Here is a 14,056-nt window from a genome sequence, read left to right on the forward strand (position 1 = left end):
CTCATCCCCGTGGCGTCAAAATGATAACAAGAACGGTGAGCAAAAATCCCAGAACCACACGGGGGGACCTAGTGAATGACCTACAGAGAGCTGGGACCACAGTAACAAAGCCTACTATCAATAACACAATGCGCCGCCAGGGACTTAAATCCTACACTGCCAGACGTGTCCCCCTGCTGAAGCCAGTACACGTCCAGGCCCGTCTGTGGTTCGCTAGAGAGCATTTGGATGATCCAGAGGAGGAATGTGAGAATGTGTTATGGTCAGATGAAATCAAAATAGAACTTTTTGGTAGAAACACAGGTTCTCGTGTTTGAAGAAGAAAGAATACTGAATTGCATGCGAAGAACACCATACCCACTGTGAAGCATGGGGGTGGAAACATTATGCTTTGGGGCTGTTTTTCTGCAAAAGGACCAGGACGACTGATCTGTGTAAAGGAAAGAATGAATGGGGCCATGTATCGAGAGATTTTGAGTGAAAATGTCCTTCCATCAGCAAGGGCATTGAAGATAAGACGTGGCTGGGTCTTTCAGCATGACAATGATCCCAAACACACAGCCAGGGCAACAAAGGAGTGACTTCGTAAGAAGCATTTCAAGGTCCTGGAGTGGCCTAGCCAGTCTCCAGATCTCAACCCCATAGAAAATCTCTGGAGGGAGTTGAAAGTCCGTGTTGCCCAACGGCAGCCCCAAAACATCACTGCTCTTGAGGAGATCTGCATGGAGGAATGGGCCAAAATACCAGCAACAGTGTGTGAAAAGCTTGTGAAGAGTTACAGAAAACGTTTGGCCTCCGTTATTGCCAACAAAGGGTACATAACAAAGTACTGAGATGAACTTTTAATATTGACCAAATACTTATTTTCCACCATGATTTGCAAATAAATTATTTAAAAATCAAACTCAAATCAAAATTTTCTGTTTTTTTTTTTTTTTCTACATTCTGTCTCTCATGGTTGAGATTTACCCATGTTGACAATTACAGGCCTCTCTAATATTTTCAAGTGGGAGAACTTGCACAATTAGTGGTTAACTAAATACTTATTTGCCCTACTGTATGTGACTTCACACCCTAGTGCGATTTATCGTAAAATGGCTGTCCAATGTATCAAAGGCTCACTAAATTGTGGACACAATTTGTAAGTGGCCCTATCTTGGTTCATTTTACTCCCATTCCTCAGCGTCTCATGCTTCCTAGTGTGGAGTAAAGCGATAAAGGCTGAACTTGTATTAACCAGAAAGTCCAAGCAGAGCTTATTTTCTCACATAGGCAACATAATAAGGAGCGCCGGCAGAGTGGAGATTAGTCACTGCCAGAGGATGGACTGCTGCTATCCTGATTGAGCGTCTAGGCGTTTGTATGTGTGCATGTGTGTGTGTGTACATACTTTTTTCCAGTAGCTTAAACTCCGCCGGAGTAGGAGTCGATGGTACAGTCGGTCCGCGCAAGCTTCCTTCTCAGACAAGTTGTCTCTTGCCACCTGGCGCCATCGCTGGATGCATCGCATCTGGAGGGTGTTCGAGTGATGACTCTCAGCCAGCTAGTGGGTATTAAAATGAAGGGTTATCAAATAACGCTATGGGTTACATTCTGAACTCGATGACTCCCATTGACAATTCTAGGCGTCTGATCCATTGTCAATTGTTTCTTGCAAAAATTATTTTTTTTCAGAATTTAAGGGACTATTTACTGTATTTTCCTTTCTTGACTATATTTTCTTTTTGCGGTTTTATGTTTCATTTGATATGTTTTTTTTTTTTATTGAAAAGAAGAATACTGATTTATACCTTTTTTTTTCAACCTAAAAAAATAAAATACAGTGAGTAGCAGAAGTATTTGCACCCCTTCTGATTTTGCAGGTTCACCCACTTAGAAGATAGGCAGAGGCCTGTAATTTTAATCATAGATGCATTTCCACTCACATAAACATAATCTAAAAAAAAAAAATAATACAGAAATCACATTGTATGATTTAAAAAAAATAATTTCTTTGTAATTTACTGGGGTTCATAGGTATTTGTACACCCGAGAATCAGCAATAATTATGACACTCAAAAAGTTGTCAGTCTACCTTAAAAAAAAAAGTCCACCTTTACCCCATGAGTAAACACCGACCCACCACCTGTTTGAGTTCATAATTGTCATCTGCGCACCTCACAGTCAGTCATAATCAAACTGCTACCATGGGCAAGACCAGAGAGGTTTCGAAAGACAGCAGAGAAAAAAAAAGTTGAGCTCCACAATGCTGGAAAAGGCTATGGGACAATTAGAAAGCAGCTTGGTGAGGATAAATCAACAGTTGCAGTGATGGTTAGAAAATGGAAAAGGCTAAACATGACTGATAATCTACCTTGGACTGGGGCTACATGTAAAATCTCTCCTCGTAGGGCATCACTCATGATGAGAAAAGTGAGGGCTCAGCCTAGAACTACACGGCAGGAATTGGTCAATGACTTGAAGAGAGATGGATGCATAGTTTCAAATGCTACTGTCAGTCGAACACTACGATGCAATGTTTTAAATTTATGCATTGCTCAGAAGGTTCCACTGTTGAAGCCAGTAGAGGGCATGTGAGGGCCCGTCTGAAGTTTGCCAGGGATCATCTGAATGATGCAGAGGGGTCATGGGAGAAAGTAATGTGGTCAGATGAGACCAAAGTATAACTTTTTGGTGCAAACTTCTCGTGTGTGGAGGGAAAAAAAGGATGAGTACAATCTCAAGAACACCATCCCCACTGTGAAGTATAGTGGTGGAAACCTCATGCTTTGGGGCTGCTTTTCGGCAAAGGGGAAAGGACGACTGTACTGTATAAATCAGAGGATGAATGGTGAAATGTATCGTGAGATTTTGAGCTACAACTTCCTTCCCTCAGTCAGAGACTTGAAGATGAGTTGTGGCTGGATCGTCAAACATGACAATGATCCAAAGCACACAGCCAAGCTGACCAAGGTTTGGCCGCGTAAAAAGCATATCAAGGTTCTGGAGTGGCAAAGCCAGTCTCCAGACCTCAGTCCAATAGAAAATCTTTGCATGGAGCTGAAACTTTGTGTTTCTCAATGACAGCCCTGAAACCTGACAGATCTAAAGAAGATTTGTGTGGAGGAATGGGCCAAATTTCTTGTTTCCATACGTGAAAACCTGGTGAAGAAAGAAAGTGTCTGACTTCTGTAACTTCAAACAAAGGCTTTAGCACTAAATATTATCACTGATTTTCTTGGGAGTACAAATACTTATGAACCCCAGTAAATTACAAATAAATTATTTTAAAAATCATATATTGTGATTTCCGGATTTTTTTTTCCAGATTATGTTTCTATGAGTGGAAATGCATCTATGATTGAAATTTCAGACCTCTACCTATTTTCTGAGTTGGTGAACTTACAAAAATCTTAAGTGGTGCAAATACTTCTGCCCTTCACTGTATGTAAGAGAATGTTTGCTAACAGCAGCAGAGTGTTGAAGTGGTTAGCACGTCCGCTTCACAGTTTTGAGATCAACGGTTCCTATTAGGGTTGTTCCGATCATGTTTTTTTGCTCCTGATCCCGATTTTAGTTTGAGTATCTGCCGATCCCGATATTTCCTGATCCGATTGCTATTTTTGCTCCCGATTCAATTCCAATCATTCCCGATAATTTTTCCCGATCATATACATTTTGGCAATGCATTAAGAAAAAAATGAATAAAAGTCGGACGAATATATACATTCAAAATACAGTACATAAGTACTGTATTTGTTTATTATGACAATAAATCCTCAAGATGGCATTTACATTATTAACATTCTTTATGTGAGAGGGATCCACGGGTAGAAAGACTTGTAATTCTTAAAGGATAAATGTGACTTTGTATATTGTGACTAAATATTGCCATCTAGTGTACTTGTTGAGCTTTCAGTAAATGATACTGTAGCCAGTTAACTTCTGCCCAAATGCATGATGGGAATTGCAACCATGACTGTGTGTCGTGGTACCAATTGATATATCTTCTCTGCGTTGGGAAATAACATAGGTTGTTAAGAAAAAGATCATCTACAACCTTTCTTCCCCACATTGCTTCCCACGATTATTCTAATCGCTCGGAGAGGTATTGTAAGGTTTTCACCATTTAAAATAAGGCTCCAAAGGCTGCCAAAATTCTCTCTACTCATTTTACGCTGCCATTTAGCGCTATATACTGTATGGGTAAAACGGCACCATTATAGATTATACACGAGAATGCGTGAGTGGGTTGTGCAGCGCATGCGTTAATTGCGTTAAATATTGTAACGTGATAAATGTAAAAAATAGTAATTCTCGCTGTAAACGCGATAAATTTGATAACCCTACCTTAAGCTTAAACTAAAGCCTCTGGAAGAGTGTAACACATTATGTCTGTAACGTTAAATACAATTAGAAAACGATTTAATTAAAAAAAAAAAAAGGCACGTCCGATTTTTTTTTTGCCGATTCCGATACTTTGAAAATGACGTGATCGGACCCGATCGATCGGCATCTCTAGTTCCTATCCCTTGCTCAAGCTTTCCTGTGTGGAGTTTGAATACTCCGGTTTCCTCCCACATCCCAAGAACATGTATGGTAGGCTAATTGACCATTTCAAATTTTACCAAGGTGTGACTGTGCGTGATTGGTTGTTTGTCTCCTTGCACCCTGCAATTGGCTGGCAACCAGTTCAGGGTGTAACCCACCTACTGACAATAGTTAACTGGGATGGGCTCCAGCACCCCCACCACCCTTGTGGGTAAAAGCTGATTGGAACATGAATAAATATTGGTTAACTAAAGGGTTGATTAATCGACAATTAAAAAAGCTAATAGCAGACATAACGGCCTTCCGAAGAAACCATAACCACAATGTGGCTCACGACAATGAGTTAAAAGGTATTATACTTAGAAGTTATTCCCAAATATTTGAAACAAAACTGTTCTAAAACATTCAATGTGAATCTTTTGTAGTTCACCAATAAATCAAATGCAACTGAACTGAACAAAAAATGGTTGGAACCTTTCATTCAGTCAGTTCTTTGCGTACCACTAGAGGGAGACCGGGTACTATTCTTTGAGAATAACCAGTCTAATGGGCTGCTCATCATGAAAAACAAACATTAATTATCAAGAAATAAGATGTTCTAACAAGACATTTGAAGTTGAAAATTTCATTAACATTATAATCGCCTGCAGACAGACGACTTAATGGGCTTTTTAGACGCCTGATAAGATTATCTCCAATAATGTTGCAAATCCTCCTAAACATGGAGTCTACTTTAAAGACTAACAAAAACGCATTACTTGTTTGCCTCCTAGCTGGCGCGCACACACATTTCATTTCCGTCGAAATGAGGATTTTATTATGCAAATTGATGTTGTGTGGAATTGGAGCTTGAAGGTCAGAAATCCTCTGATGTAGTTAAAGTGGAAAAGGGTTAGTAGACTGTCAATCAAAAAAAAAAAAAAAAGCAAGGCGTCTTACCTCTGCATTGACCTGCTTGAGCTCTATTAGTCGTATCCATGGCGCCAGGCCTCTGTAACGTAGCACTTTTCTGTCGTAGTGTTTACGAGCCCGATCGTAGAGTTGCTGCTGTAGTTTCATTTGCCTCAGTTTCTCGTCTTCCTTCTGCACAACAAGGAATCAGGAATCCCCTGACCTGAACCCTATGGAGAACCTGCTTGTATCTCACCATCCTGGCCAGCCTTCTCTCTTCCCTCTTCTGGGCTTTTTCCAGCTCCTCCATCTTCAGCTTTTTCTCTTCTGCAGCCTTCTCTTCTGCCTGTTTTTCCTCTTCTTTTACTTTCTTCAGTTCCTCAGTTTGCTTTTTTCGCTCAGCACGGACGCGGGCTCGCTCTTCCATGGCTACAAACACATGCCATTGAGATGAATGTTTGTCAAACGTGAGTGTCATGTAATTGTCTGAGCTGAAGAATGACCTGACATGAGCGGGCATGTCGGTGGCTTCGGGTTTTGCCGCGGAGACGCATCGGGGACGTCGGGTTGGACTGCTTCCATCTGTGGTCTGCAAAAGCAGAAATTTATTAGAAATGTGATGCCAGGAAATCACAGCATTTAGTGATTGGCATTTTTTTCCTGAAATTGTTCAGCACTACTCTTGAAAGTCCGTAAATCCCAAATTGTCCCACCTTGGCTGAGGCGTCAAGGTGGCCATGACCTTCTCTCGCTTGAGCTTCGCGATCTCCTCCTGTTGCTCTTTGAGCTGCCGCCTCTGCTTCATGATGATCTTCTTCTGGGCCGCGTTGCGGTTTTCAAAGCAGCCTCCGTACGAGGTCTTTGATTTCGAGTCGGTTAATTCGACGTCACGTTCGGCCTTGTCTGCGTCATCGTCTATTTGTCCGGCCTCCGTGGTGGTTTGTGTTTCCTTGCAATGGCGGGAGCGCACCCGAATGACCAGCCGGGGTGGACGATACCGCACCTTGGCGGGCTTTTTGGGATTATCCTACAGGGCACGACAAAGAGGATTAGGAGCAATTCATTGAAAAATAATTGTTTTCGCTATGGTCTCAACTTTGCGGGAACCGTTTGGGGATGACCCCGTATATCTTCAGGACATTTGCTTTTGTGTTCAAATTGCACTGACTCAAAACTTTACTTTTACAAGTGAAAATACACCTCATCAAAAAGTAAATCCAGCCTGCCATAAGGTCTGGAGTACAACAATCTCCATGTACAGCATCACTCCTACATTACTTTGCCAGACCTTTGTACTCAAACGCCTCCAGCCCACAATCTGCAGATAACCAGGGCAAACCTGATTATGAGTGCAGCCTCCACACTGACCTCTACACCGAGATACTTCATCTCTCATTCACCGCTTCCTCATGTCCCCCGAGCTCTGTTCCACTATCCTTCCACCTCCTATTTCGTATAACAGAGCCATATTTCCATCCCGCCCTCAATATACACAGCTCACCTCATAAGCCTCTATCAGAGTTGGGGGAAATTCGTGCATTTGACGCATTTGGGTCATCCGATGCAAGGTTAGAAGGTGCGAGCTACTCCCATAGTGCATTACTTAGACACAATTGTTTGAACAAAATGCCCATTGGTCATTTTGAGTAACCTGTACCTTCCCCGAGTTCCCAGGCGTGTCATTGGTCGGTGTCACCGGTGGTTTAAACACGCCCGACATGGCGGCGCTGATCAAGGCGTCCATTTTGCAGCGGGTTTCCTCCTGCTGGGCCAGCAGCTCGCGTCGTTCGCGCTCCTGCCGACACCACAGCTGCCACTCGTGAAAGGATCGCCTGAGCATTCGCCTGCGGTCTCTTTCCTCGGCCAGCTGGCGTTGTCTAAAAAAAGTTGAATGAATTTACGAGGGGATATTTGTACACATCAAATTTACAGTAAAATTTACCAGCAAAAAAAAAAAAAAAAACATATCTCGGTAAAATGCACGTAAAAACCGTGGAGTGCTTCCGTAAACGTAAATTTTACAGTAGAGGTTTTTCCAAGTGAAAATTACGATATAAAAAATTATGTTAATTATATAAAATATGTCCATGGTCTTGATAGTGGTGACATCAGTGTGTTTATTTTCTCATTTTTGGTCAATTTTGAGCTTACATCCTCATTTTGGCACTCGAGCGTGCTGACTACTGAGCTACGAAAGATAACTCTTTGAAGCCATAATTTAAAAAAAAAAAAAAAAAATCAAGATTTTTTTAACTTGTTTTTTTGCTTTGTTTTTTTTTGTTTTTGATTGTTGATGGCAAATCAAGTTAAGAAAGTTAAATAAAATACATAATATATATATTTTTTAAATTTTAAATCCAAAATACAAAAATTACAATCAAATATATGTCATTTTATGTACACAGCAAATTAGTGGCAACAGGCATCTATGGTTTAAAAAAAAAAAAAAAAAAAAAAGCAATGAGGTTGCGTTGATCTGAAATGTGACTATTGTTTTGGGCTCTATCACAATTAGGGTTTCCGTTGGTGAAAAAATTGTATTTTAACACGAAACATAAAATTAAATCCATATTGTGTCCTTCCGCGGGCCAAACAAAATGATGTAGCGGATCATATCTGGCCCGTAGCCTTTGACTTTGACCCCTGTGGCTTCGAGCGAGTGCTGTGGGCTACTAGCTCAGTAGTCGGCATGCTCGACTGCCTCAGAATAGTACAGGTTCAAACCACAGTTGCATAGGGTATAGAATTACAGGTACAGTAATGTCACCATCAATCTGATCACATTTTTTTCAGTCATTTGCTGTAAAATCGTTAAAATATAGTTTTTTTGACAGTAGATTCTTGTCAATTTGAAAGTAAACCGTTTCCCCCCCCGTTTTTTATTTTTAGGAGGGTGCGTAGTGATACATCTCGTCAAATAATTCATTTGCCTGTTTTCAGTACGGAGGTCTTCCTCGGTCCTCGAAATCTCCCGTTGATTCCTTTTTGCCCACAAGACTGTTCGCCACGCCCGCCAACCCTGGAGCAGCCTCCTCCAATCGCATAACGCTTTGGCCTTCCCCATTCGCAGCCTTTGCTCCATCACCGCCGAGTACCATCGGGAGAAATGCCTTTGAAGATGCTGCCATCTCAAGAATTAATATACGGCACATGCCCACAAAGCCATGGTGACTAACCTTCAGGTTACGCAGGTGAACAAAGAGTTCGACTTTCTTTTCCTGAGGCCGTTGTATGCTTTCCTCTGGCGCCTGCTCCATTGTGGGAGGAGGTGAAGGAGTCGGCTGGAGGGTCTTGGCCGACTGTTGACCTTCTAGTTTTTCTCTAAGAGAGAAATAATGTGTAGGCAAAGAACTTGCTCATGTCAATTTGACATTCGTAACTTGTAGTCACGTACGAATTTAATTCAAAGGAGAATTAATAAGATCCTAATACATTACAAACAGTGCCCTGTACAATTAATGAGGGGATTACGATGGCAACATTTAATTTTTTCAGATCTCGACATGAATTTAATACTAACTCACATCCATTATGAAAAAAGGAGTGGGTCCTTGAGTTGATTTTTTCAGTTCTCTTAACAGATACTTGATACTAACAGCGTGCGTCATCCGCTTTTATTCTTTCCCTGCAGGTTTCTGTGAGATCAGTGTTTTTTTCTAGTAATGTCATACTCTTTTAAGTTTCACAGTTTCGTTATGAGGCTTAATCTATGTGTTTACCGTTTCAGGGTCAAAACTTATTGCAGTGTTATTGCATTACCTTTGTCTTAGCCGCATTTCCAAGCTTTTTCTTTCTTCCCTCTGCCTCCGCATCCTCACAATCTCCTGCTGAACCATCTCCTGTTGCCTCTTCCTGGCCTCCAGTCTCTTTTTCTCCTCCAACTCCTGCTTCCGCCTCTTCTTGGCTTCCTCATCGCTGAGAGCTCTGTTCTCACGCACCTTTTTAACATACAAAGTACTGTACGAGCGTTTCTCGAAAACATTCAAGACCACTACATATTCAGTTAGTACACTGTACAAAAATATTGTTTAAAAAAATACTTTATATCAGGGGTCCCCAAACTTTTTCCTGTGAGGGCCACATAACTTTTCCCTTCTCTGATGAGGGGCCGGGGTCAGTTTGTAACAGAAAAAGTGTGACGATTGTAGGAGTGCCTAAATGTAAAAAATTGTGGCTTTCTGAAAAACAATAATCAATTAACCCTTTCTGGATTCTTCACGGAACAAAAGTAAATGAAATAAAAATAATAATATACTATAATATAATAATAATAAATAATAATAACACTATTAATTAAGTAGATAATAACCAAATAACCCTCTCTGAGTTATTCACAGAAAAAGGCCAGGAAATAGATAACACTACTGAGGAAAAAAAAAAAAAAAAATTCAAGATGCTTTCTGGTATTGTTCAGGAGGCCGGACCAAATGTGGAGGCGGGCCGTATCCGGCCTGCGGGCTGTAGTTTGGGGACCCCTGCTTTCTATAATAAAGTACAATAATAAACTACCGTATAAAAAGAACTACATTTTAACAGCTGTAATATGAAACGACTGTAAAAAGTGCAGTACGTATACCATAAACCAGTGATCCCCAACCACTGGGCCGGGGACCGGTCCGTAGCACATTAATTGACAAATGCATATGCCTGTCTACTGTATAGACCCTACTCACGTGACGTCACAGCCACGCCCCCGCGCCATGTTGTCCGTCTACTCGTCATGTTAATGCATTAGCGCTTCGTAAATTCCTCCTATTATGGCGTGTTTTTCTGCTCGTTAACATTAATAATCAAAATGGTGAAGTCGTGTGTGGCGGTCGGTTGCAAAAACAGAGAAGATAGACGGAGAGACTCGAAGTTTTACCGTATTCCGAGAGACCCGGAGAGGAGAGCGAGATGGACTGCTGCAATTCGACGAGAAAACTGGGCTCCAAACGACTACCACAGATTATGTAGTAGTCATTTTATATCTGGTAAGATGCATTTAATATATATTTAGAGGGTTTTGGGCTGACAACCACAATTAAGATCATTGCTAGGCTAATCGCCGACAACATACACTCAGACGTTGTGAATGAACTACCTGAAAATATATAATTATAAGGGGATAATAAGACAGTTGTCATACAATTAATTTACAATTTCACTATTGAGGTCAAAAGCCAAAAAATAAATTCAACTAGGGACAATCCGGAGTAGTGCTATCGCACTTCATATTTATTACATATATGTATGTAGTGAGAGTGCTATCGCTAAACCATATAAACATTAAAAGCCCTAGCTCCATTGACAAATGACATGAAATACATTAGACTTGACAGTGGATGTTAGCAAGAACAAAAGATTTTGAATTGAAAATTTCGTAACTCACCTTCCCGAGCACAAGATAGATTCCTGCCGAATTTTCATGGACGAGGACCTGTTTCACCCAACCAGCAACGAAGTATTTATAAGCCTCCAAGCTATTAAAGTTTTTCAAACTTTCGTGAGAATAAGCTGATTTTGTGTGGACGAGATAGTTGTAAATATCAGGGTAGCAGATGTCAGGCGAAGACAGCGGGTCGAAAAACATCGATTTAGGCATCAAATATGGATCTGGCGAATGGATAAACTGAAGCTTTTCCACATAACGCCTTTTATGCAACGCATCCAATGAGTTTACAGCGTCAGATAACACCCGGGCTTCCATGAATTGCTCTATAACTTGCATGACTAATTGAAAACAATGAGAATAGGTCTAAAAAATACGGACAATATGGCGGCCGGATACAGCGACACGTCATTTTGTGACGTAGGTGAGTAGGTCTATTGACTAATTCGAGGAGATTTGTGTACGTCGCCCTCTTGTGGTTGGCCGCCATTACTGGTGTGTTTGCACACCTATAGCAGCACAGCTTCAGTCAATGTAAACAGTAATATTGGCTGCTGTTGACTGTGTGCTGCAGGTGGCACACCTTAGCATTGGTGAACGGGGTACTTCTGGTCGTTTTGTTCGGATTTGCTATCTATGTGCGCTTGTCCTTGATGATGACGTAGGCGCGTCAGATTTGTTCTTGGAAATAATCAGCCCGCACGTTAGCAAAGATGACTGAAAAGCAGACCTCTTTGGACAGCTTTTTTACAGGGAAAAGGCTACCTGCTGAGCCCGAAGAGGAGCCTACAACCAAGTCCATTCTGCATAATATGTGGCTAAAAGCTAGCAAACAAGGCAACAAAAGCGAATGCACTGAAGGCATCATACCTAAAGCCAAGAAACCATTTATGATCGGAGAAGAACTCATTATGCCTCCAACTAAGGATATTTGCCGTCAAGTTTTAGGAAAGGCCGCTGTTAAAAATGGTCGATACAGCATGCGTTCAGTTACAGTGTCCCTGCACTTAATGTTCGTTTTTTTGGCCCCATCGTGTTATTTCATATTTACTGTAATTTTCTGCCATACATTGCCGGTCTGTGAAAAAGAAAAGGCCCATATCACACCGTTCCATGATGCAAAAAATGTTGGGGACCACTGCTATAAACCACTATCACTATGGCAGTCGAGCATGCTGACTACTGAGCTAATAGCACGGTCTAGCTTCAGCCACTGGTACACTTTTTTCACTTCTCAGGCAACCTTTCTCCATCTGGTTTGCAGTAACTCAATAGTTAGCACGTTTGACTGCCAAGATAACTGTAGGTTCAAATCTAGGTTGTAGAAAGAGGAGAATGAGAAAAGGTGCGATGTGATGTCACCACCATCAAAACTGGTAACATATCCATCCCAATGTAAAAAAAGAAAAAAAAAAAGTAAAAGTATTACTACAATGATTTTTTTGTTATAAAAATTAAAATGTACCGTAAAATGTACGATTACTGAAGCACTATGACATATTTCCATGTATTTCATGTTTTTCTCAGTTTTGTAACAGTATATATATATTTTTTTTTGCGGTGTATGTACCTGCTGGTGGCGCAACTCCATGGTAACAACAGGGTCCGTGAAGTTCCTGTTGGTTCCTATGCCATCCAACGCTAGCTTCTCCACCATTCCTCCGTCCAACACTTTCTGCTCCTTCAGGTCTTGCAGGAAGTTGTTTACGGCATGGTGGTCCTCTTCCTCAGCCAGGTGGTCGTACAGATCTGAATCGGGTTTACTTTTAATTTACTTATCTCAGTTGGACGAGCTAGCAAAAATGCTTTACCATTAAAGTTGTCATAGTTGAAGTCAGGTGTCAGCGGCGGTGTTGGCGTGGCCGGAATCCCCTTCTCACACGTCATGCCTTGTGGTTCCAGCTCGGGCTTCCATGTTATGTCCAGCCAATCACCCAACAGGGCCTGAGCTGTGATGCCCCAACGCATCATTTTTACACCCCTATTTCTAGTTTTTCTTCATATCCTACCTTCTGCGTAGGCTTCATCATGATCCTTCAGCTGTTCCCAGCTCCGTAAGGCCACGGCCAGGCTTTTGCTTCCGGTCTTGGCTCTCCTGGGGAAGAAGACCTCAGACAGAGCGAACTCTGAAGCCTTCTCCACTCGCTGACAAAGTGGAAAAGGAGCAAATAGAGTTGGCAAAGTGGCCATCTGTAAATACTTCACGCTGATGTAAATAATCTACATGCTTATGGAGGTGTAATAGCCTCCAACCTAATGGCCATTCCCAACAGAGGGACTGTTTGTTCCAGTACTAAACAGATGCCGAGACAAAACACATAATCAAGCTGCACAGTAAGTGCTGCCCACCTTCCTCCAGTGATCGATGTCCTCCTTATTCGCGTGCTTCTGGAATGGAGCAAAAACAAATCTAGTGTAAGCACCTTAAGATATTGCAAGCAAGAGCAAATAATCTCTGCCACAGCCACTACCTGTGAAAAATAAAGCTCCCTCAAAAGTTTTTTAATTCCATATTTTAACAGTATAAGACAATAGTTCTCAAAGTTTTTACACAGAAAATCTTGAGACGAGTCCTTTGGATGGACGAGTATTTTGAATATACAGCACATTAGCTTTCACAAACCTGGATTTGAGGCCCAAAATTGGTTGTGGCGTCCATTTGTCAAAGATTAAAAACTAAGCTCTGTGTCAGTGTGCTCAGAGGGGGAAAGGTTTGCCTTCTTAACCTGTTGCGAAGAAGCTCGTGGATACCTCGGGCTAATGTTGGCAGATTAATTCCAGAGAAAGCTTACCCCTTTGCCAGCAGATTAGCTGGAAAATCATAAATGTCACATTGCTACAGAGTATTTATGTTTTTTTTCCCCTCCTTCCAACCTTTACACTCCAGTTCAATTTAATAATCCTTTAGATCACAAAATGTGTTGAGAGGATTTATGAGTTCAAAAAATGGTTAAATGTTATTTGTTCAGCATGGAGGGAACATACCTTGGATTCTGATGGTTTTACTGAGCCAGTCTTGCCAATGGTCCTTCTAGACCTCAATAAGTGAGTCCTAGGGAGAGGTAATGCGGCCATCTGCTCCAAATATGCAATAATATATTACATATGTTGAAAATGTCTTTGAAATTCGACCGGTAGTGTCTAAAAAAATAACTTCTATCCTTAAAAAGGCATGCTGAAGAAGGTATCAAATATGTTCGTCGAGGATTCTGGGTAATGTTGTCCTCAGGCATGTTTTGCCGTAATAGAAATGTAATTTTGGAC

The 14,056-nt window shown here is 41.3% G+C and overlaps 1 protein-coding gene across 1 annotated transcript in view; it reads right to left on the minus strand.

Annotated features, from left to right (window-relative positions):
- ccdc191 (coiled-coil domain containing 191) overlaps positions 1 to 13,992 on the minus strand; it is a 20,091-nt gene extending 6,099 nt beyond the window's left edge. The window contains exons 1-14 of the mRNA XM_057824292.1: positions 13,778 to 13,992; positions 13,142 to 13,180; positions 12,802 to 12,937; positions 12,604 to 12,741; positions 12,363 to 12,541; positions 9,181 to 9,359; positions 8,598 to 8,742; positions 8,352 to 8,542; positions 7,079 to 7,298; positions 6,135 to 6,448; positions 5,925 to 6,010; positions 5,678 to 5,850; positions 5,470 to 5,613; positions 1,391 to 1,543 (exon numbers count right to left, since the gene is read on the minus strand). Coding sequence (XP_057680275.1) covers positions 1,391 to 1,543; positions 5,470 to 5,613; positions 5,678 to 5,850; positions 5,925 to 6,010; positions 6,135 to 6,448; positions 7,079 to 7,298; positions 8,352 to 8,542; positions 8,598 to 8,742; positions 9,181 to 9,359; positions 12,363 to 12,541; positions 12,604 to 12,741; positions 12,802 to 12,937; positions 13,142 to 13,180; positions 13,778 to 13,867 — 2,187 coding nt within the window. The 5' untranslated portion in view covers positions 13,868 to 13,992. The remainder of the gene's footprint in view (positions 1 to 1,390; positions 1,544 to 5,469; positions 5,614 to 5,677; positions 5,851 to 5,924; positions 6,011 to 6,134; positions 6,449 to 7,078; positions 7,299 to 8,351; positions 8,543 to 8,597; positions 8,743 to 9,180; positions 9,360 to 12,362; positions 12,542 to 12,603; positions 12,742 to 12,801; positions 12,938 to 13,141; positions 13,181 to 13,777) is intronic.
- Between the last annotated feature and the right edge of the window lie 64 nt (positions 13,993 to 14,056).

This window comes from Corythoichthys intestinalis, chromosome 20 (assembly GCF_030265065.1).
Source record: "Corythoichthys intestinalis isolate RoL2023-P3 chromosome 20, ASM3026506v1, whole genome shotgun sequence".
Classification (NCBI taxonomy): domain Eukaryota; kingdom Metazoa; phylum Chordata; class Actinopteri; order Syngnathiformes; family Syngnathidae; genus Corythoichthys; species Corythoichthys intestinalis.